This window comes from Artibeus jamaicensis, unplaced genomic scaffold, assembly GCF_021234435.1.
Source record: "Artibeus jamaicensis isolate MK-2021 breed Jamaican fruit bat unplaced genomic scaffold, CSHL_Jam_final contig_402, whole genome shotgun sequence".
NCBI lineage: Eukaryota > Metazoa > Chordata > Mammalia > Chiroptera > Phyllostomidae > Artibeus > Artibeus jamaicensis.
The window spans coordinates 7,198,863-7,215,687 of record NW_026521818.1 but is presented as its reverse complement, the minus strand read 5'-3'; the positions used below and the strand labels follow the sequence as shown (position 1 = coordinate 7,215,687).

The 16,825-nt window shown below is 44.5% G+C and overlaps 1 protein-coding gene across 4 annotated transcripts in view; it reads left to right on the top strand.

The window, feature by feature from the left end:
- Positions 1–16,825, top strand: part of MCC (MCC regulator of WNT signaling pathway) — a 417,242-nt gene that overhangs the window by 148,379 nt on the left and 252,038 nt on the right. The window contains exon 1 of one of the 4 annotated variants that reach the window (XM_037167032.2): positions 4,024–4,643. The exons of the other annotated variants lie outside the window; for them this stretch is intronic. Coding sequence (XP_037022927.2) covers positions 4,587–4,643 — 57 coding nt within the window. The 5' untranslated portion in view covers positions 4,024–4,586. Of the gene's footprint in view, positions 1–4,023; positions 4,644–16,825 lie in introns of those variants that run through there. 4 annotated transcript variants of the gene reach the window in all.

Here is a 16,825-nt window from a genome sequence, read left to right as displayed (position 1 = left end):
GTAGGCATGCACAGTTACACATTTAGTAAACTATGGCGAGCGCTAATCTTGAGACTTTTTTTATTAGATTGGAAATGCACTTGGGACTTTATTCCCCTTTAGTGTGTTCAAATGACATGCTGAAGGGCTCCTTGCATTTCTAATGTACTTAGAATATTGACTCAGTTGCATTCTTGTGTAAAACAGTATCTTAGCTTTCTTTTTAAAAGATTTTATTTATTTATTTTCAGAGAGAAGGGAAAGGAGGAAGAAAAAGAGGGAGAGAAACATCAATCTGTGGTTACCTCTCATGTGGCCCCTACTGGGGACCTGGCTCACAGCCCAGGCATGTGACTTGACTGAGAATTGAACTGGTGACCCTTTGGTTCGCAGGCAGGTACTAAATCCACTGAGCCACATGAGCCAGGTGCTCAGCTACCAACCTATGCTTGAACAGTTTCAGGAGTGGGGATCACAACCATTCTATTCTCCCTTATGGACAATTTGTGGTCTTCCTTTCCTTAAGTTAACATTTGATTTTAAGTTATAATTAGCTTTTATTACCCCTCCACAATCACACAGAGAACATCAGATAACTATATTTTTTTAATTTTACTTATTTATTTATTTACTTATTTATTTATTTAGAGGGGGTAGGTAGGGAAAAAGAGAGGGAGAGAAGCATCAATCAGCTGCCTCTTGCATGCCCCCAACCAGGGACCAGGCCTGCAACCTGGGCATGTGCCCTGACTGAGAACTGAACCAAGGACCTTTTGCTTTGCGGATGGCACCCAACCAACTAAGTCTTACCAGGGCTACATAACTCTTTAAATAAGTGCTATTAATTATTGTGTATCTGTGAGGTCTTCACTTTACTAGTCTATAAATTCTGCAGCTCTCCCAACTATTCCTGGTCTCCTAGGAAGGAGGATTAGAATCCTCCTCTTCCTCTCTAAGCCTACTCCAGAATTAATCTCCTGGGTTTAGTCCTTGGCTGTTTCCTTCCTTCCCTTTTCAGGAGCTTTGTTCCATATGCCTTTTCTCTCCATCTCCAGACTACAGTTGGGCCTGTTCTACCCTCTACTCAACATTGCTTTCCTACTCTAAGAAACTATACCATCTCCTGATTTCCTATCATCATCAAACCTATGGAAAGCATAGTGCACAGTTACCACCCAGAAGCAATCTGGTTCTGTCTCCTCAGCTTTGTAGAAAGTTACCTTTGACGGACATTTATCTTCAGGCCCCTCCTCCTTCCCAGGCACACTCTGTGGCAGATAATATTAATACTGCCCCTTTCATCTTGGTAACGTCTCCCTTGGGCTCCCAGACTCAGAGTTCTCCTGGTTATCTCTCTATTTCACTCAGTGGCTGTTCCCACCATTTCTTCTTTTATTCTTTTGCCTCCATGAAAAAGACCTTCCTTAAGACAGTCCTCAGACTTCTTCTCTTTTCTCTGTCCTCTTTTCCTTGGCATCCATACTTCATTTCACGGTTTCACTTATTATTCTGATAGGGGTAACCCCCAACCTCCGTCTCCATCCCAACCCTGACTTATCTCCACAGCTCCATCTTAAGCTTCCTGCTAACAGCCCCACTTGAATATCCAGATGCCACCTCCAACTTGTCATATCCTGAACATAGTTTCCTTCCTAACCGATTTCTCTTCTGGAGTCCCTCCTCCCTTTTTGAGGACACTGCCCCAGATCCCATTCAGACAAGTTGTAGATCTGCAAGTCATTTTTTAAGTTCTTCTCTTTCTACCAGTTTCTGTCTACTCTCTTTTTGTAGAGTCTCACACCTGTTCCCTCCTGTCCATTTCCATTGCACCAACTTAAGTCAGGCCCTTGTCGCCTCTTGCTGGATGGTTGGCATAGTCTGCTGGGCATGTCTGTCCATTTCCCACTTTCACTTTACCACACTGACTGCTGCCAGACTGTAGTGGGATTGCTTCTTATGTGGGGGGTTAAGTATTAAAGTCATTGTTGAAATCCCATATAGTTAACATCACTCTTTAAAATGCATTATATTGGCCATAAAGTAGAATCTACAGGCATATTTCTTCTTAATAAGTTTAACACTGCCAATTTTTCCTCCACTTTTGGAACAGATCACTTTTCTTTTGGGTGAATACCAGATTCAGCCATTTGCTTGGTTTTAGGGGCCATCTACTATGAAAAATGTTTATTTAAACATCTCAAATACTTTCTTTAAAAATATGTTTTTAAAAATACTCAGCACTAGTTGATTTGAATTCTTGCTCATTACTCATGGATATCATACAAATCCACGGTAATGTCCAAAAGCACAGCTCCAATCTTGCTATTTCTGTGCTCAAAAACATTTCGTGGCTCTCCATTGCCTATCACACATCCCATTTCTTTAGCTTGGTGCTCAGAACTGTCCATGATCCGGCTTCCACTCACCCATCTAATCCAGGTTCCATTCCAGAATGGACTGTCCCCACACCTGCTTTGCTCATTCCAGTCTCCGCCACACTTTCTCTCACTGTGGTCCCACTGCCTGGCACACCTTGTCCTTCCTCCCCATTTCTGCTGGCTTCAGCCACTCTTCAAAGATTATCTCACATGCTGCCTCCCCTGATTCCTTTTGCAGGTCTTCTTCTCCAACCCAACCCAGCCCAGCCCAAATCCTATTTCCTCTTTCAGACTGCAGTCAATCTTCATTTGTACTGCTTTTACACTAGTGTCATTTTCTACCTAGAGTTTTCTTTTTTATTTATGTTTTATGAGACTATAAACACCATATTGGCAAGGTTAGTGCTTGGGTCTTCTTTATATTTTTATAGTCTTTGCCATATCCATCTTCACACAGTTCTCAATAGGTTTCAATGAAAAAATAACTAAAATAATGGGGCTTCTGATCCCCTCCCCATGCAGAAGAGTTCCTCCCAGTATGCCCTAGTCAGGCGGTGCCCCAGAAGGTAGGACCAGGGCTCCAGAAAAAGCAGCAAACTCTTCTTCATCCCAGTGGTGCCTCCCTCAGGCAATGAATGAACCCAACAGGAAGGCAGATGGGCAAGAAGATATGTGCAAATGTCAAACTCTTTGCTCCTTCTTAAGGAGCAAAATAAACATCCTATTTGATTTAAAAAAAAAAAAAAGACTTTGGAAATTTACACTACAATGGCTTTTTCATAGAAGGCTTCAGGAAATTCCAAGGTCTGTCACTGGGGGTGGAGACTTTGTTCTCATTGTGTAGAAAGAGACTGATGAGGCCTCGAAAGCAGTCCCACAGAGCTACTGTTTTAAAGGATCAGACATCCTTGAGATGCATGTTTCAGTGCATCTCAAGTTCAGTGGGACTTTAACCTTTATGGAGAGAAAAATCCCTCCCTGATATGGTTTTAACTCAAGGCTAAAGGGAAGCTCTGATTCCAGAAGTCCACTGGATATAACAGCCTCTTAATTTTTTTCTGATCCATACTGCAAGCCCCGGAGATACAAATCTAGCTCTGCTCAGATAAGCAGTAAGATTTTAAAGGACAGTCTGGGGGTTGAAGAGGATAGATAATGTAACATTTTTAAGGATTGTCTGGGGGGTTGAGGAGGATAGGATATTTGAGCTTGTCATATCTTTCAACGGATAGGGCACCTTAATCTTTATTATAGACATGCAGAAAATGTAATCTGCCCCCAGCGACAGACAGGGAGTTTGACAGTGAATTTACACCCTCAGTGCAGACTTTAGACTGATCAGGGAAAATAACCGCCCTACACTCTTGTAAAATCTTAATGTACCATGAGAAGTGCACGGCGTTGCCTGATGTATGGTGTTCAGATCTGTCCTGATGTTGTTGAATCGTGGAAAGTGGTTTTGGTTTTAATTTTTATGCACAATTATTCAGGTGGCTTTTCCTCTTTCTCCTCTCCCTCCCGGACCTGGATCCTGTAATCACTAACGTGGAGAGATCTCGGCACACTGTCTCCTCCGCTCTGCCTCCTACGGCTTCCCTCCACCCCCGTTTTCTCTTTCTGGCCCCGCCTCCTCCGCGCACTCCGTAGCCAGCAGCTAGACAGCTGTGTTCAATCAGAAACCACTTACAACTCCAGACGATTCAAAAGGGAAACTTCGGCGTGAAGTGCAGCCGCGCTCGGGCTCTCTCTAGCTTTCTTTCCTTCCCAGGAACCCGAGGAGAGCTCTCCCTCGCTCGGGTGTCCTCGGGAGCTTGACGAAACCCTCTAGGGCGTGGGATCCTGCTGGGAGGCGCCCTCCAACCTGGTCGTGGCGGTTGGCTAGGATCCGAAGGAGTGGTGAGGCGGCGCGGAGGGTGGCACTGCTCCGGGACCCAGCGGTGGGCGCGCGCGGGCGGTTCCCCGTGCCGGCTCGGACGCTGCAGCAGCTGCGAGGGCGCCGCGCCACCCAACCTCCTGCAGCAATGGCTTGCCGGTGAAACGCGAGCTGGCTCTGTTCGTTTTAGGAGTACTAGCATCTCCGTTTGGGCTTCGCCACCGTCCTGGGTGAACATGGCTGTGTAGATTACAATGTGCCAGAAGCGACCAAGCGGTGCATATCGAGCCTGTTAAGCGTAACTCATAAGCTCCGAGACCTGGAGGAGGAGGAGCTCAGCTCTGAAAAGTGCAATCATGAATTCTGGAGTTGCCATGAAATACGGAAACGACTCCTCCGCCGAGCTGAGTGAGGTAAGAAACAGCTGAGGTTGGGAGCTCCGGTTTCGTAAGCATTTGCTTTTCGACAAACCCCCCTAGCCCTACACCCCACCAGCCTCGCACTCCCATTCTGGAGGCAGCGCAATTAAAGATTAATAGATTTTCTGGATCTTGTTCTAACTTGTAGTGTTAGTCAGGAAATGACCTGAACTGGCTTGATAATTTCAGTTTGAAACAAGTGGCTTAAAAAAGAAACAAGCTCTCTCACCACGCCACCAAGGCGTTTTACTCTCCGCGGTCTGGGTCCCCTGTCCCTTCCCACCTATTTCCCCTAATTTATGTACAACATTCCTTTTCTTATTCGCAAAATATATGGGGATCCCAGCTGAGTTTAAGCCGATGGTAACTAATTTGGCGGGCCTGGGGAGCTCATTGGATTATTAAATCTACCACTTGGCTCCCACGTGTGATGCGTTTGGTTAAATTCAGTCAAGGTGGTCTCTCCGCTGCGGGGATGAATAACTCGCGCTGGGGAGGGGCGTGGGGAGGAAGCACAGCAAAGCCCTTAGAACTTTATTTCCTGCCTGGGACTGAGCTCCTGAGGCTTTGAGGCAAGCGCATTTGCAATTCCTTGCTCTCTGTAGCATATTCACTTGAGTGTTTGAGACCTTTGAAATTAAAGGCTACTTCAAACGGTATGCAAATATATGAACAGTAAGATGCTCAAGGCCACCTTTTTGATGACTTCAGGGATGCCTGGGGCACATCCCGCTGCCCCCAGGGCTTTGAAGACCTGGAAAGTAGAGATGGAAGCCTGCAGAAGTGGATGCTCAGAGAGGAGAAAGTCTGAGACGGGTGTCTGCAGACTTTCTGGGGGTTTTCCTCTTAGCACTGTCCCCAATCTCTTTCTGGAAACAAAAGTAGAGTGAATAGTCCGTGCTTGTTGAGTACGGCTGAAGAAAGGAAAGGGGAAGAAAAGGAGACCCTTGTAAAAACAAAAACAAAAAACAGCCGGAAGGCAGATACAGGTGATGTCAGATTACTCACCTTGAAGGGAAAATGAAAGGGTAGAGTCCTCACTGGGGTTAGAGGGCTGGTGATGGGGGGCGAGGGGGAGCAAGAGGGTGTAGACGGGAAACCGAGTAGGTCTGCGACTGGTACCCAGCAGGGATTGCTGTCGGCCCCAGCCTGGTGCTCTCAGTATCTTACTGGAGTGCGGTGCCTGCTCGGATTTGAAATAGCATTTTGAGGTGTTGGTGGAATGAGGTATAGGCATTTGCTATTCCATGTGCTTTCCCTTGTGATGTAGAAAATGGGAGATAGAGAATAGGGCTTTATTGAAAAATGGGAGGTGGTGGGAAAGGCCAGAAGACCTAAGTGATTTTTGCCCGTTTTAAATGCAGGGAGAGGTTTCAGATCAAAATAGAACCCAAAATAGAGCTCCATTACTAACACTATGTAAGGAGATGCTTTTTTGAATGGTCTACTAAGATCATTTTAAAATGAAAAACTAAAGGCATAGATCTTGCAGAGAGTCTTGTCCAGGCCATTCACTTTGTTTGTTCGTCTGCTCTATCTGGCAGCTTTCACCTGACGTGTACTGTTCAATTACCTCTGCTATAAAAATGAATCACTGATTTAAGGTCAAATGTGGCTAGAAGGCTGAATGGAGAGAGAGGAGACCTGGGTTGACTTTAACAGTGTTGGCACAGTCAGGGAGTACGTTAGATTAACTGAGTTATCCATAAAACACAGGTGGGGAGTAGTAACTCGCTCCGTCCTGTGTCTCGTGAGCCCTGTTTATTCACTCTTTAGAGCAATAATATTTCAGCATTATAGGAGATAGCTTTGTCCCTCAGGAAATAAACAAGTGTCTGCCCCAACCATGTGCTTTACCAGATACTCTTTCCTTTTTCTCGGTGTTTTGCATTCATTTCTCACTTCTTTGGAGCCTTCTTTTTAGGCTCAGTGATTTAGTGACCCCCATAATCCTAGTTTCCCTGCAGATTGAGTAGTTGCAACACACTGTAGGGGTAGTTATTTTTAGCTTTTGTATATATTCTAAATTACAGTATGTGTAAAGAGAATTTGCAAGGCAAAGGGGTGTGTGCAGCGCATGTGGGGGTGGGGGCGGGTCATACCTTGTGTACCCTAAATCTTAGTTCAGTTTACCCAGGGCAATAGTCATTGCTTGTTCTATAATATCTGTACATCAGCATTCATCTAGACCCCCAGGTCCAACCCAGTTTTGGATCTCTCACTTTAGGTCTTTGGTGTCAAGGAGAGTTTCTTCTTTTTACTGTAATTTGTCTCTTAAACACTGGTTTTGCCTGAACATCTTGGAGGGGAAAGGTGTCATCCTCTTTTGATGGTTGGCTTCCCCTCTAACCTGGAAGCAGAGCTAGTAAAATCCCTCAGGGGGCTCTTTAATGCCATATCTCTGCTGGGCCAGGAGACTCAGCACCACCTAGAGGTCACCCCTCGGTCAGATGCAGCCTCATGTTCACCAGGCATTTTACAGGCAGGAAAAACTCTGAAAGGGTCCAGCATTATCCTGGGTATTATAAACGAGAGGCCTCTTTCATTGGCATTGGTTTCTGAGCTTATCCCTTCTGCAAGGGTTCTCTAGCCATAGGAGGCACTGACTCTTTGACAATAATGTTGACACTGACTTTATAACATCCTGAACAAGGGGATTTGGCTTGAATCCACTTCTGGTTGTAGTCTGCTGGACTTGCTCGTGAGAGCAGCAGGCTTTGGTCAACAGTTCAGGTGTTAACCGTGCCTGCTGTGCTCCAGGGGGGCTTGGTTACAAGAGAGGCAGGAGAGATTGGGCGCGAGGGATATCGGAGACTAAGAGCTGGGTGTTGGGCATGAGGTGTTTTGCATGTGTGAGAACCTTAAGATGGAAAACAGGAAATTCATGAATGTGCTCCTTTTGTGTCTTTAGTTTGAACAATGGCTATTCAAGATCCTGGGAGGTGATTATAGGAGATACTAAAATGCCCTCTACCTACGGACATTCAAAACACTTTTATTTATCCTTGACCACAAATGGCTTATGTCAAGTGTGGACACTTTAACCAAAGCAAACTAGCCCTTAGCAGTAACAAAGATAATTCAAAAGGAAAAGTTGAGAAGCATGAATTGGCTGTTTTTTCCCCTTGGCTATTGGCTGGCTTTATCAAAGACTCAAAGGATGTTTTTCTTTTTGTAATGGGAGGTTAAGGAAGGACTTCAATAGCAGCCAAATCAAAAGTGCTTTGAAAGTCCAGTCTTCCTCCTCCACAGCCAAGAAGCTGAATGGACACACTGTCAGCAGCATTAGACTAAGTTCTCCCAAACCTTGTTGAGGGAAGGCTCCTGAACCTTCTTCTTCATCTTCATGGATTTTCGGTTAGCAGTTAATTCTCTTTGTCTTGGTAAAACCTGTGGGGCCAGTGCATAGTTTACCCCGTTTCACAATCATGTCTCTTGGTTCTTAAGAGTAATTCAGACTTTGGGAAGAAGATGTCCTAAGGTGCAGCATTATCTGAGTATGACTTGAATTTACTCATATTTACAGAATAACTGTCCACTCAATATGCTTGTCTGGAAGACCACTACCCATTTATGTAGCAGAATAAAAATTTTCCTTTAAGAGTTTGTTCTTGTCTGGCAAGCATGAAAACCTCTGGGAATGAAAAAATATTCTTTCCTAATTCAGAGAATACTTTGTTCAAAGCAATTCACTTAAGGTTTTTTGTTTTTTTTTTTTTTTTGCCTTTTAAACATTAAACAATGAACAGACAAAATTTTCCCACCACGATTTATTTTGAAACCCTAGTTGCCCTGGAAATGTATTTCCCTCTCTCCTTATCACATTATTCAAAGCCCCTTTCATAAGATTATTTCACTCCCGAATGTAGGCTGTAGAGGTCACTCCCTGCTTTCACCAATTGTTGGGTGGCTGCTGAAACCCCATGTCTGCACTGATCCTGTAATCGAGGACTCCATTTATATGGGAGAAAATTGCTCTCTAGATGGATTATCTTGTATGACTGTCTCTGAGTGGCTGCCTCACAGGTGTACTGACTGGTCTTCAGCAAGTTACACAATATTGCAGTTGGAAGGGCCAAGCTTTCACCCGCTCTTCCCACATCCCTTTATGCTTCTTCATCCTCTGTGTCTACAGAATCTCACTTCATTGTAATGAAGTGTTTAAAATCTATCTCAGCCACAGACTAAACACAGTGGAAGGGCAGTGTCAACACCTGTCAGAGTTTGGCACATAGTAGGTATTTTAGGAATGTTTAATGAATGAACGAACACCTTGCTTCTTCTCTCCCTTTCTCTTTTTATAAATATAGAATTTGAAGAACTGATTTAAGAGGTTTTTTGGTTGTGTGACAAACTGACCCAAAATGTAGAGAGTTAAACTGACAATCTTATTTGCTCCTGATTTTGCAATTGAAGGGCCACGCTCAAGGGGCAGGACCTGTGTCTGTAACTACAGCTGGAAGACCCACTTCCACACCGACTTAATCACACGGTTGGCAAATCAGTGCAGGCTGTGGCCTGGGAGGTCCCCTCGGTTCTCCTGGATGGGGTCTGCCCGTGTGCCTGCTTGGGTTTCTTCTCCGTGGGGCAGCTGGACTGTAAGAAGGAGGAGGTAGAAGCCGACAGTTCGTTTAAAATGTAGGACTGAAAGTGTGCTCTATTGGTCACAACAGCTGTCTGTGCTTAGCCCTGCTTCAAAGGGTGAAGAAATAGATCTCACCTCTCCAAGGGGGGTGTGACGGAATTTACAACCCTTGGTGACTCCAGAGGCCACAAAATGACAGAATTTTGTCTAAAATCCTGGTCTCTTAATTCCCGATGCTTGGCAGTGGGTTTAGTTGTTAAGCCTTTTAGCTATTAATTCAATAATTGGTAATACCTAACAATTTCTAAGTGTTTCCCAGGTATTGACATGTCCCATTGTCAAAAAACCAAGGAGAGCCCTGACTGGTATGGCTCAGTGGGTTGAGCATTATCCCACAAACCGAAAGGTCACTGGTTTGATTCCTGGTCAGGGCACATGCCTGGCTTGCTGGCCAGGTCCCCAGTCAGGGGCGTGTGAGAAGCAACTGATTGGTATTTCTCACATTATTTCCCTCCCTCCCTAAAAATAAACAAATAAAATCTTAAAAAAGAAAACCCTAGGAGATACTTTCTATTATGTCCATGTTACAGGTATGGAAATTGAGGCATAAAGAAGTGAAAACATTTACGAAGATTCTACAGACTATAAATGGTGGAGTTGGGAGTTGAGCCCAGGTCCACCGTTTGTATGGGATTTCCCTTCCTACGTTTCTGCAGCTGCTCACAGCTTTTGATCACGTGTTCCTGGGAAAGTATATTTTAACAGGTTGACCAAAAAGTTGACCAAATAGGATGGCTCTAGTAGTGCTGAGTGGTCTTGAATTTACTTGAAACAATTTCGTTAGGTTGTTTTGTGACAGCTATTATATCAAAGTGCATTTTAAAAAATTTGAATTTTTGTGTAGCCATTTTAATATCGAAGATGGAAGAAAATACGCAACATATTCGGTATATTATGCTTTATTATTCAAGAAAGGTGAAAACAAGTGGAAAAAAAAGGTTTGTGCAGTGTATATAGAGAAGGTGCTGTGACTGCTGGGACGTCCAAAAGTGGTTTGTGAAGCTTCGTGCTGGAGACTTCTCTCTGGACGATGCTCCACAGTCAGGTAGACCAGTTGAAGTTGACAGCAACCAAATTGAGACATTAATTGGGAACAATCACATTATACCACGTGGGAGATAGCTGATATGCTCAAAATATCCACATCAATAAAGTTATTGGTAAAAATGAAAAAATGTCTTTTATTTTATGGAAAAAACTAAACAGACTTTTTGGCCAACCCAATATTTAATAAGCTTGTTTGACTTGACTTGTATTGTAATTAATCTCTTTTCAATACCCAGATAAATGTTTTTGATAAAAATGAAATGGATGTGATTAAAAGGATACGGTCAAGTGACTGAGGAATTCTGGGCATTCCGGAGCTCTACAAGCAGATTTGTCAATAAGAAGTAGGGTGATCCTCATCCAAGAGGGCTTTCCCTTCTGTCCCCTGTTTACTGCGGGGGAGATGGGAGCACCGAGACCTCTGGCCCTAAGTCTGTGCACTCTGGGGCAGAGGAGGAATTAGTTCTATGAAGGATCATAGGCTGCCTGTGTCAACAATTAGGTTCTGCCACCCCTGCAGTTAGGGCTCCAGGCTCCTGTTACATACAGTTGTCTCAGTCACTGCGGGTTGCAGGGTGCTGGGGTGGGTGAAAGGGAAAGCCAGGGAAGCCATTGAGATGGGCAGCTGGAGACCAGGTCCTGGGGAAGCGCTCAGAACGTGGCGGTGAGGCCAGGCATCAAACCCAGCCGGCAAGGGGAGGTAGATCAAGGGTGGCTGGAACCGGGTGGCAGTCAAAGGCACAGGAAAAAGGAGACATGTGATGTGAGAATAGGAGGTTCGTGAAAGACCAGCTGGTGGTCAGGAACTAAGAGGGTTTCCACAGAAAACCTTGATTCTGAGGAAGCGTTTTGGCCAATCGGAAAGTTTTAAAATTAATTCCAAGACTCTTTTCATATTAAGGGAGCACAATGCTTACGGGATTGTGGCTACCAGATTTGAGGTGCCAGAACTTTAAGTGGGGGTACCTGTCTAGAGTAAACTTAAGGGTGCTGTTTTAACAGCTACCTGAAGCCAATGTACTGAATGTGAGTCACGTGACAGCTTCTTCCAAAGTCAGACTAACTGGAAGGTAAAACCTGCGTTTATAGCACGATTAAGAAGTTGTTGATGAGCAAAGATCACAAATTTAGTTTTTGTTCAAAGGAATCAAATTTCACAAAACCAAGATAACTTTTTAAATAATCTGTAGATTCTGGGAAACAGGTTTATGTTGGTGAGATCACAGAATCAGAGAAGCGGGAAGAAGCTCAGGAAATTGATAGATAATAGTTAGAACATGGATTTTTATTTTTAATTTTTTACATCAACAAGGGTATGTCATGGCAGAGCTAAATTATATGCAGTTATTTTCTTGAACTCCCCCTAACCCCACCCAGATTCCTGGCAGTGGTATCTTTCACTCTTGAAAGAAACAGGAGAGAATAATGTCAATTGCACAGATAAACAGTTCCATTTGTAGAGTAAATATTTACTGGGGAAACAGCTGTCCTTTTTCTAGCAAATGTTCCTTTTCTGTTGCTGAACACAGAGTGTTATCGTGAGGAGTGACTGAGGTTGTAAAGGAATGTATATATGCAAATCTTTCGAGATATTTCTTGTACTCAGCAAAGAGATTAAACCTTGAGACTTTGGGTGGGAAACTCCAGAATCAGCAGTTGTTGATTCTACTGCCATACAAAAAGGCTAGTTTGGGTTCGTTAACTTTGTAAATGAGCAACCAAAGCCTGCTGGGCTGCTGGACTGGGAAAATGGTGTAGCTAAAGCTACTTGATGCTTTGGTTGGTAGGTTACTTTGAGGCAGATATTTTGCATCATAAGGTTTGATCAGTGCTTAGAAGGCATGATGGGACATAGGGGGCCAGAGATAGAAATGCATCTTAAGCCAAAGGCTGCAGTATTTGATGACCTGAGAACAGAAAGTTTCACAAATCCTCCGTGTGTCCATGCATGTCAGTTAACGACTGTAGCTGGCTTGTGAGAAATATTGAAGCAGTTGTCAGGGGAAGAATGCCAACGTGGAAAAAGGTTGCCTGGCAATTAGGAAAGCAGTGGAGCCCTCTGGTTGGTTGCAGGATAAGAGTGGGAGTAATTTCTTGTCCCTGTTTCCTATGGGTTGTATGGACTTGTCCATGGAATACGTGGCACACGTATGAATACTTGCTTCTGCCCGGCCCCTCCCGGCCTCACAGGTTAGTCGTTCTTTGTTTCATCCGTGTCCAGAACTTACTGTAGTGATCCCCAGCCTCCCTGGGAGACCATGAGATCTTTGAAGGCAGAGACAAAGTAACACCCATCACTGGATTGCCAGCACCTAGTCAAAATTTGACATAGTAGGGCATCCACCAACTTCAGAGTTACTTGTTTGGACCAAACCCCAGTTGCGATGTTAGTGCGACAGATGGGTTGGCGGCCACTGTGATATTTCGGTTAAAGAGCACATTGAGGGAACTTAGTTTGGTCATTATTACCCTAACTATTCTGTGTTGCCCATTTGTTTATTCATTCAACAAAGATTGTGTGCCATCTGCATGCCAGGCGCTGCTCTTAGGTCTGGGGATACAGACACAAAACTGAGGTAGTCCCTTACATTCTAGGGAGAGGCAGACTAGATGCGTGTCCAGTGGTGATTATTGTAGAAAGTTAAAAAAAACCCACAGGGAATGAAGGGGGGGGGATCAGGGAAGACCTGTCTTCAGGAATCTTTGATTTGAGACCTGAATGAAATGAGGAATACAGCCATGCAAAGATGGGTGACAGTCATTTCGGGCAGAGAAGAACAGGACCAGATGCAAGGCCAGAGTGTGCTGGGTCTGTTTAAGCAAAGAGGTGATGTGGCATGGAGTGGAAAGAGACACAGTCTGAGGAAAAAGATCTGGATAGGCCCCCTATGGCCTCATTGGCTGCGGAAGAATCAGGATTTCTCTGGAGTGTTTTGAACATATACCAGGGGTGTCAAACTCATTTTCATCTGGGGCCACATTAGCCTCGTGGTTGCCTTCAAGAGCCAAAATAATTTTAGGATTGTGTAAATGTAACTAATCCTTAACTGTGAAGGGGTTGAAGTTACATTAGGCCCTTCGAAGGCAAATGCAAGGCTGATGTGGCCCCCTGTGGAAATGAGTTTGAACCCCTGCTGTAGCCTCTTCGGAAAATGCTTCCTTTGTCAGGCTTTCAGGACAGATCCTCCTGGCGTTTTCTTTGCTAGTTCCACCTCTTCTCAGTGCTCCCCCTCCCCCCGGCCTCACACACACAAAAAGTACATGAATGAAAACAATACTCAAGTATTGAATATTAAATAGTGAAGGGCCTTCAGGGTTCATTGATGTTGTAGCATGTGTCAGAATTTCCTTCCTTTTTAAGGCTGAATAATATTCGTGTGTGTGTGTGTGTATCACATTCTGTTTGTTCGGCTGAGGAGCAGTTGGGTGGCCTTGCAACTTGTATGTTGTGAACGCTGCTGCCGTGAGCATGGTGAGCACTCATCTGTGAGTCCCTGCTCCCACTTCTGTTGGGTACGCGCTCCGAAGTGGACTCGCTAGACCATACTGTAATGCTGTGTTTAGCTTTTTAAGGAATTGCTCTCTACAGCCATCCACACTGTTTTCTATAGCCACTGCACCTGTCCATCATTCCTGCCAGCAGGGCACAACGGTTCCAATTTCTTCTCGTCCCTGCTGATCCTTGTTTTCTATTTGTTTTGTTTTTTCAGTTATAGTCATCCAAATAGGTGTGAAGCGGTGTCTCATGGTTTCTTTTTTGAATTTCCCTAGTTACTGATGTTGAGCATCTTTTCATGTGCTTATTGGCCATATTTTCTGTGGAGAAATGTCCATTCGAATCCTTAGCCCGTTTTTTAATTGGGGTGTTTGAGATGTTTTTGTTGTTGCATCATAGGAGTACTTCCTTCATACTTTCTAAATATCAGTTTCCCACCCCTCTTCTCCGTTGTCCATGTCCGATTTTCTCCACGGTTGGGGCTTTGCACGGCACTCAGTCCTTGGTGTTTCAGATAGAGTGACGGTGAGTGTAAAAGGAGCCATGAGAACAAACTGCTTCTCCACGGAAAACAGATGGGCTTCGCCCAAGCCCAGGAGGCTCCGTCCTCCATGGTGTCCAGGATGTCACCTCTGATGCAACTGGGGGCCATTGCGCATTTCACGGGCTCGCACCTAGCAGCTCTTCTGATGAACAGACTAGCCAATCTCTCGCAGTGTCGGGCAGGCACCAGCATTAAGAGTTACCTTCATGGCATTTGAAGAGTTACCGCATTTTGCCGTGTATAATGCACACTTTTTTCCCCAAATATTTGAGGGAAAAATAAGGATGCATATTATATGTGGGTAGTACTAATTCTGTATCCATATAAATGTCTTAAATTCTTTTTTTTATGCTTATGTGTGAGCAGTGTAACTCTAGAAAGCAATAACGATATCTGTATGCAAAATAACATTCTGGAATACAATAATCAGTTTCGTTTCTAAATATAAATAAATAAAAAATTGAATTAAGAAATTGAAATGAAAGGGTTTTTTCCTAAAAATCTTGGGCCAAAAATGTGAGCGGGCATTATACGCAGCAAAATGCAGTGCATTTCTTTCCCAGCATGCTGTGATTTCACTGTATTTAAAGCTGGGTTTAGGAGAGGGCTTTAGCGAGAGCAGCCTGTGGGAAGTGGCCAGGAAGTCTGGGGCTGGCCTGCTAGATTAGATAACTGTACTTCATTTCTTGGTGCTGTGAATCTAATCCTGGTTAAACCAAAATCTAATTTACTTTCATGCTTGATTGGGAGCACTTCTGATGAACTGTTGGAAAGAGAGTAAGATCATGTGAGACTACTGTGGAAATGAGATAGTCCAGGGGCCGCTGTGCCCCAGCTGATTATTAATAGGGCACTAATAGTGTGTAGGGGGAAATAGGTGAGCTGGACCCCAGGGCAGGAGGAGCTTTTTATTCCCAACTGTAATGGGTAGATTTAAACTCAAGTTTGGGATCCCCCGTTTCAGAATGCCCTGCTATGTGCACGGAGCCCTCTGGTGCGACAGAGTGACTTCCAAGACTCTGGCTCATTTGGGCTTCTGAGCTGCTAATGGAAATGCTGCCTGGGCACACATGCTGTTCCTGCCAGAGAAAGCGTCATGCTGATAAAGCTGCCTTCAAACCCTTTAACTCCCCGAATGTCAAAGACGAGTATCTTTCTTATTTAGCATTAAACTGTCCCCAGCTAGCAATGATAACATATTTGGGTCAGAATAATATGTTGAATGACTAGGAAAGGCCTCTGTCTTTTTGGCCACCTCCTTCACTAACTTCCCCACCGGGTCCAGTCACTCCATTCATCTCCTCAGTTCCTCTGTCTGTTGAACTGTGTGTAGTAAACACTGTGAGCTCTGATAGCCTAGCGAGGGCATCTGCGGGAAGTTGCTTTCTGGGCTGCGCATTCCCTGTGAGAAAACAGTGATAATAAGAATATCTACCCTGGACAAATGTTGTGAAGACCAGCGACATACCTCTGTGGTGCTTATCAGAGTGCCTGGTAAATGTCATTGGTTCGCTCTGGCTGCTGCAATAATGACGACAACGACAACAATAGTTATTTTGCTACAACAGAGCTTACTTGCTGTAGTGAATGTGCCAAGTAGAAGAGAAACACTTTATAAACTGAACATTAGCAGCTGTGGCTGTAAGCACTGAAATAGTTTAAAGGAAGTTCTTAAGTGGAGACAAGTGTGTCACAGAGACAATATTAAGAAGGCTGTGAGTTTCCCAGCCTGCTGGTGTTTTCTCTCTGGACCTTAATGTCAAAAGCCCATGACCTCAGAAAAGGTTCTTCTAAATATTGATAAGTCTTGGAAAAGAAAATTGGGTATTTTCATTTTTTTTGATTCACCGAGCCAGAATGTTAATGAGCTAATAAATGGTAATACTAATTTGCTTTTAATTTTCTATTAGTTTTATTATTTTCATTACTTTTGTTCTAGTTTTGTCCCAGCTTTGTTATCTTCAGGCCATCGTGTGCCCAGAAACTAACCTTAGGATGAACCATCTGGTTGATGGCGTGACATGAGGCCGGGAAGGTGCAGCAGGCCCCACCCGTGCCCAGAACCAGGATGTGTTGCAGAGGGGAGACCGTGTTCGTGTGTTGAGTAACTTGTGTCTCTCACGGAGATGGGGTTTTGTCAGCGATGCACTACTTTGAGAACTCCCTCACCGGGGCGATCTGTGAACAGGGAGAAGGCTGTGGCAATGCCAGGGTGAGCAGTGCCGGGGGCGGTGCTTGGGAGTGGCCGGGATGATGGGGCGGAGCAGACACTCCAGTTGGAGGCCGAGAGGAGCCTAGGTAAATGGGCCCCAGAGCAGGGAAGGCCGTCTCTGTTTCTGTTTACAGCAAACTTTTGCATTTGGAAGTGGTTTTTTAACAAGACTCTGGGACCTTTGGCCTTCACTGAGGTTTTGTCTAATGGTAGGAAGGAGGAACTGGTAGAA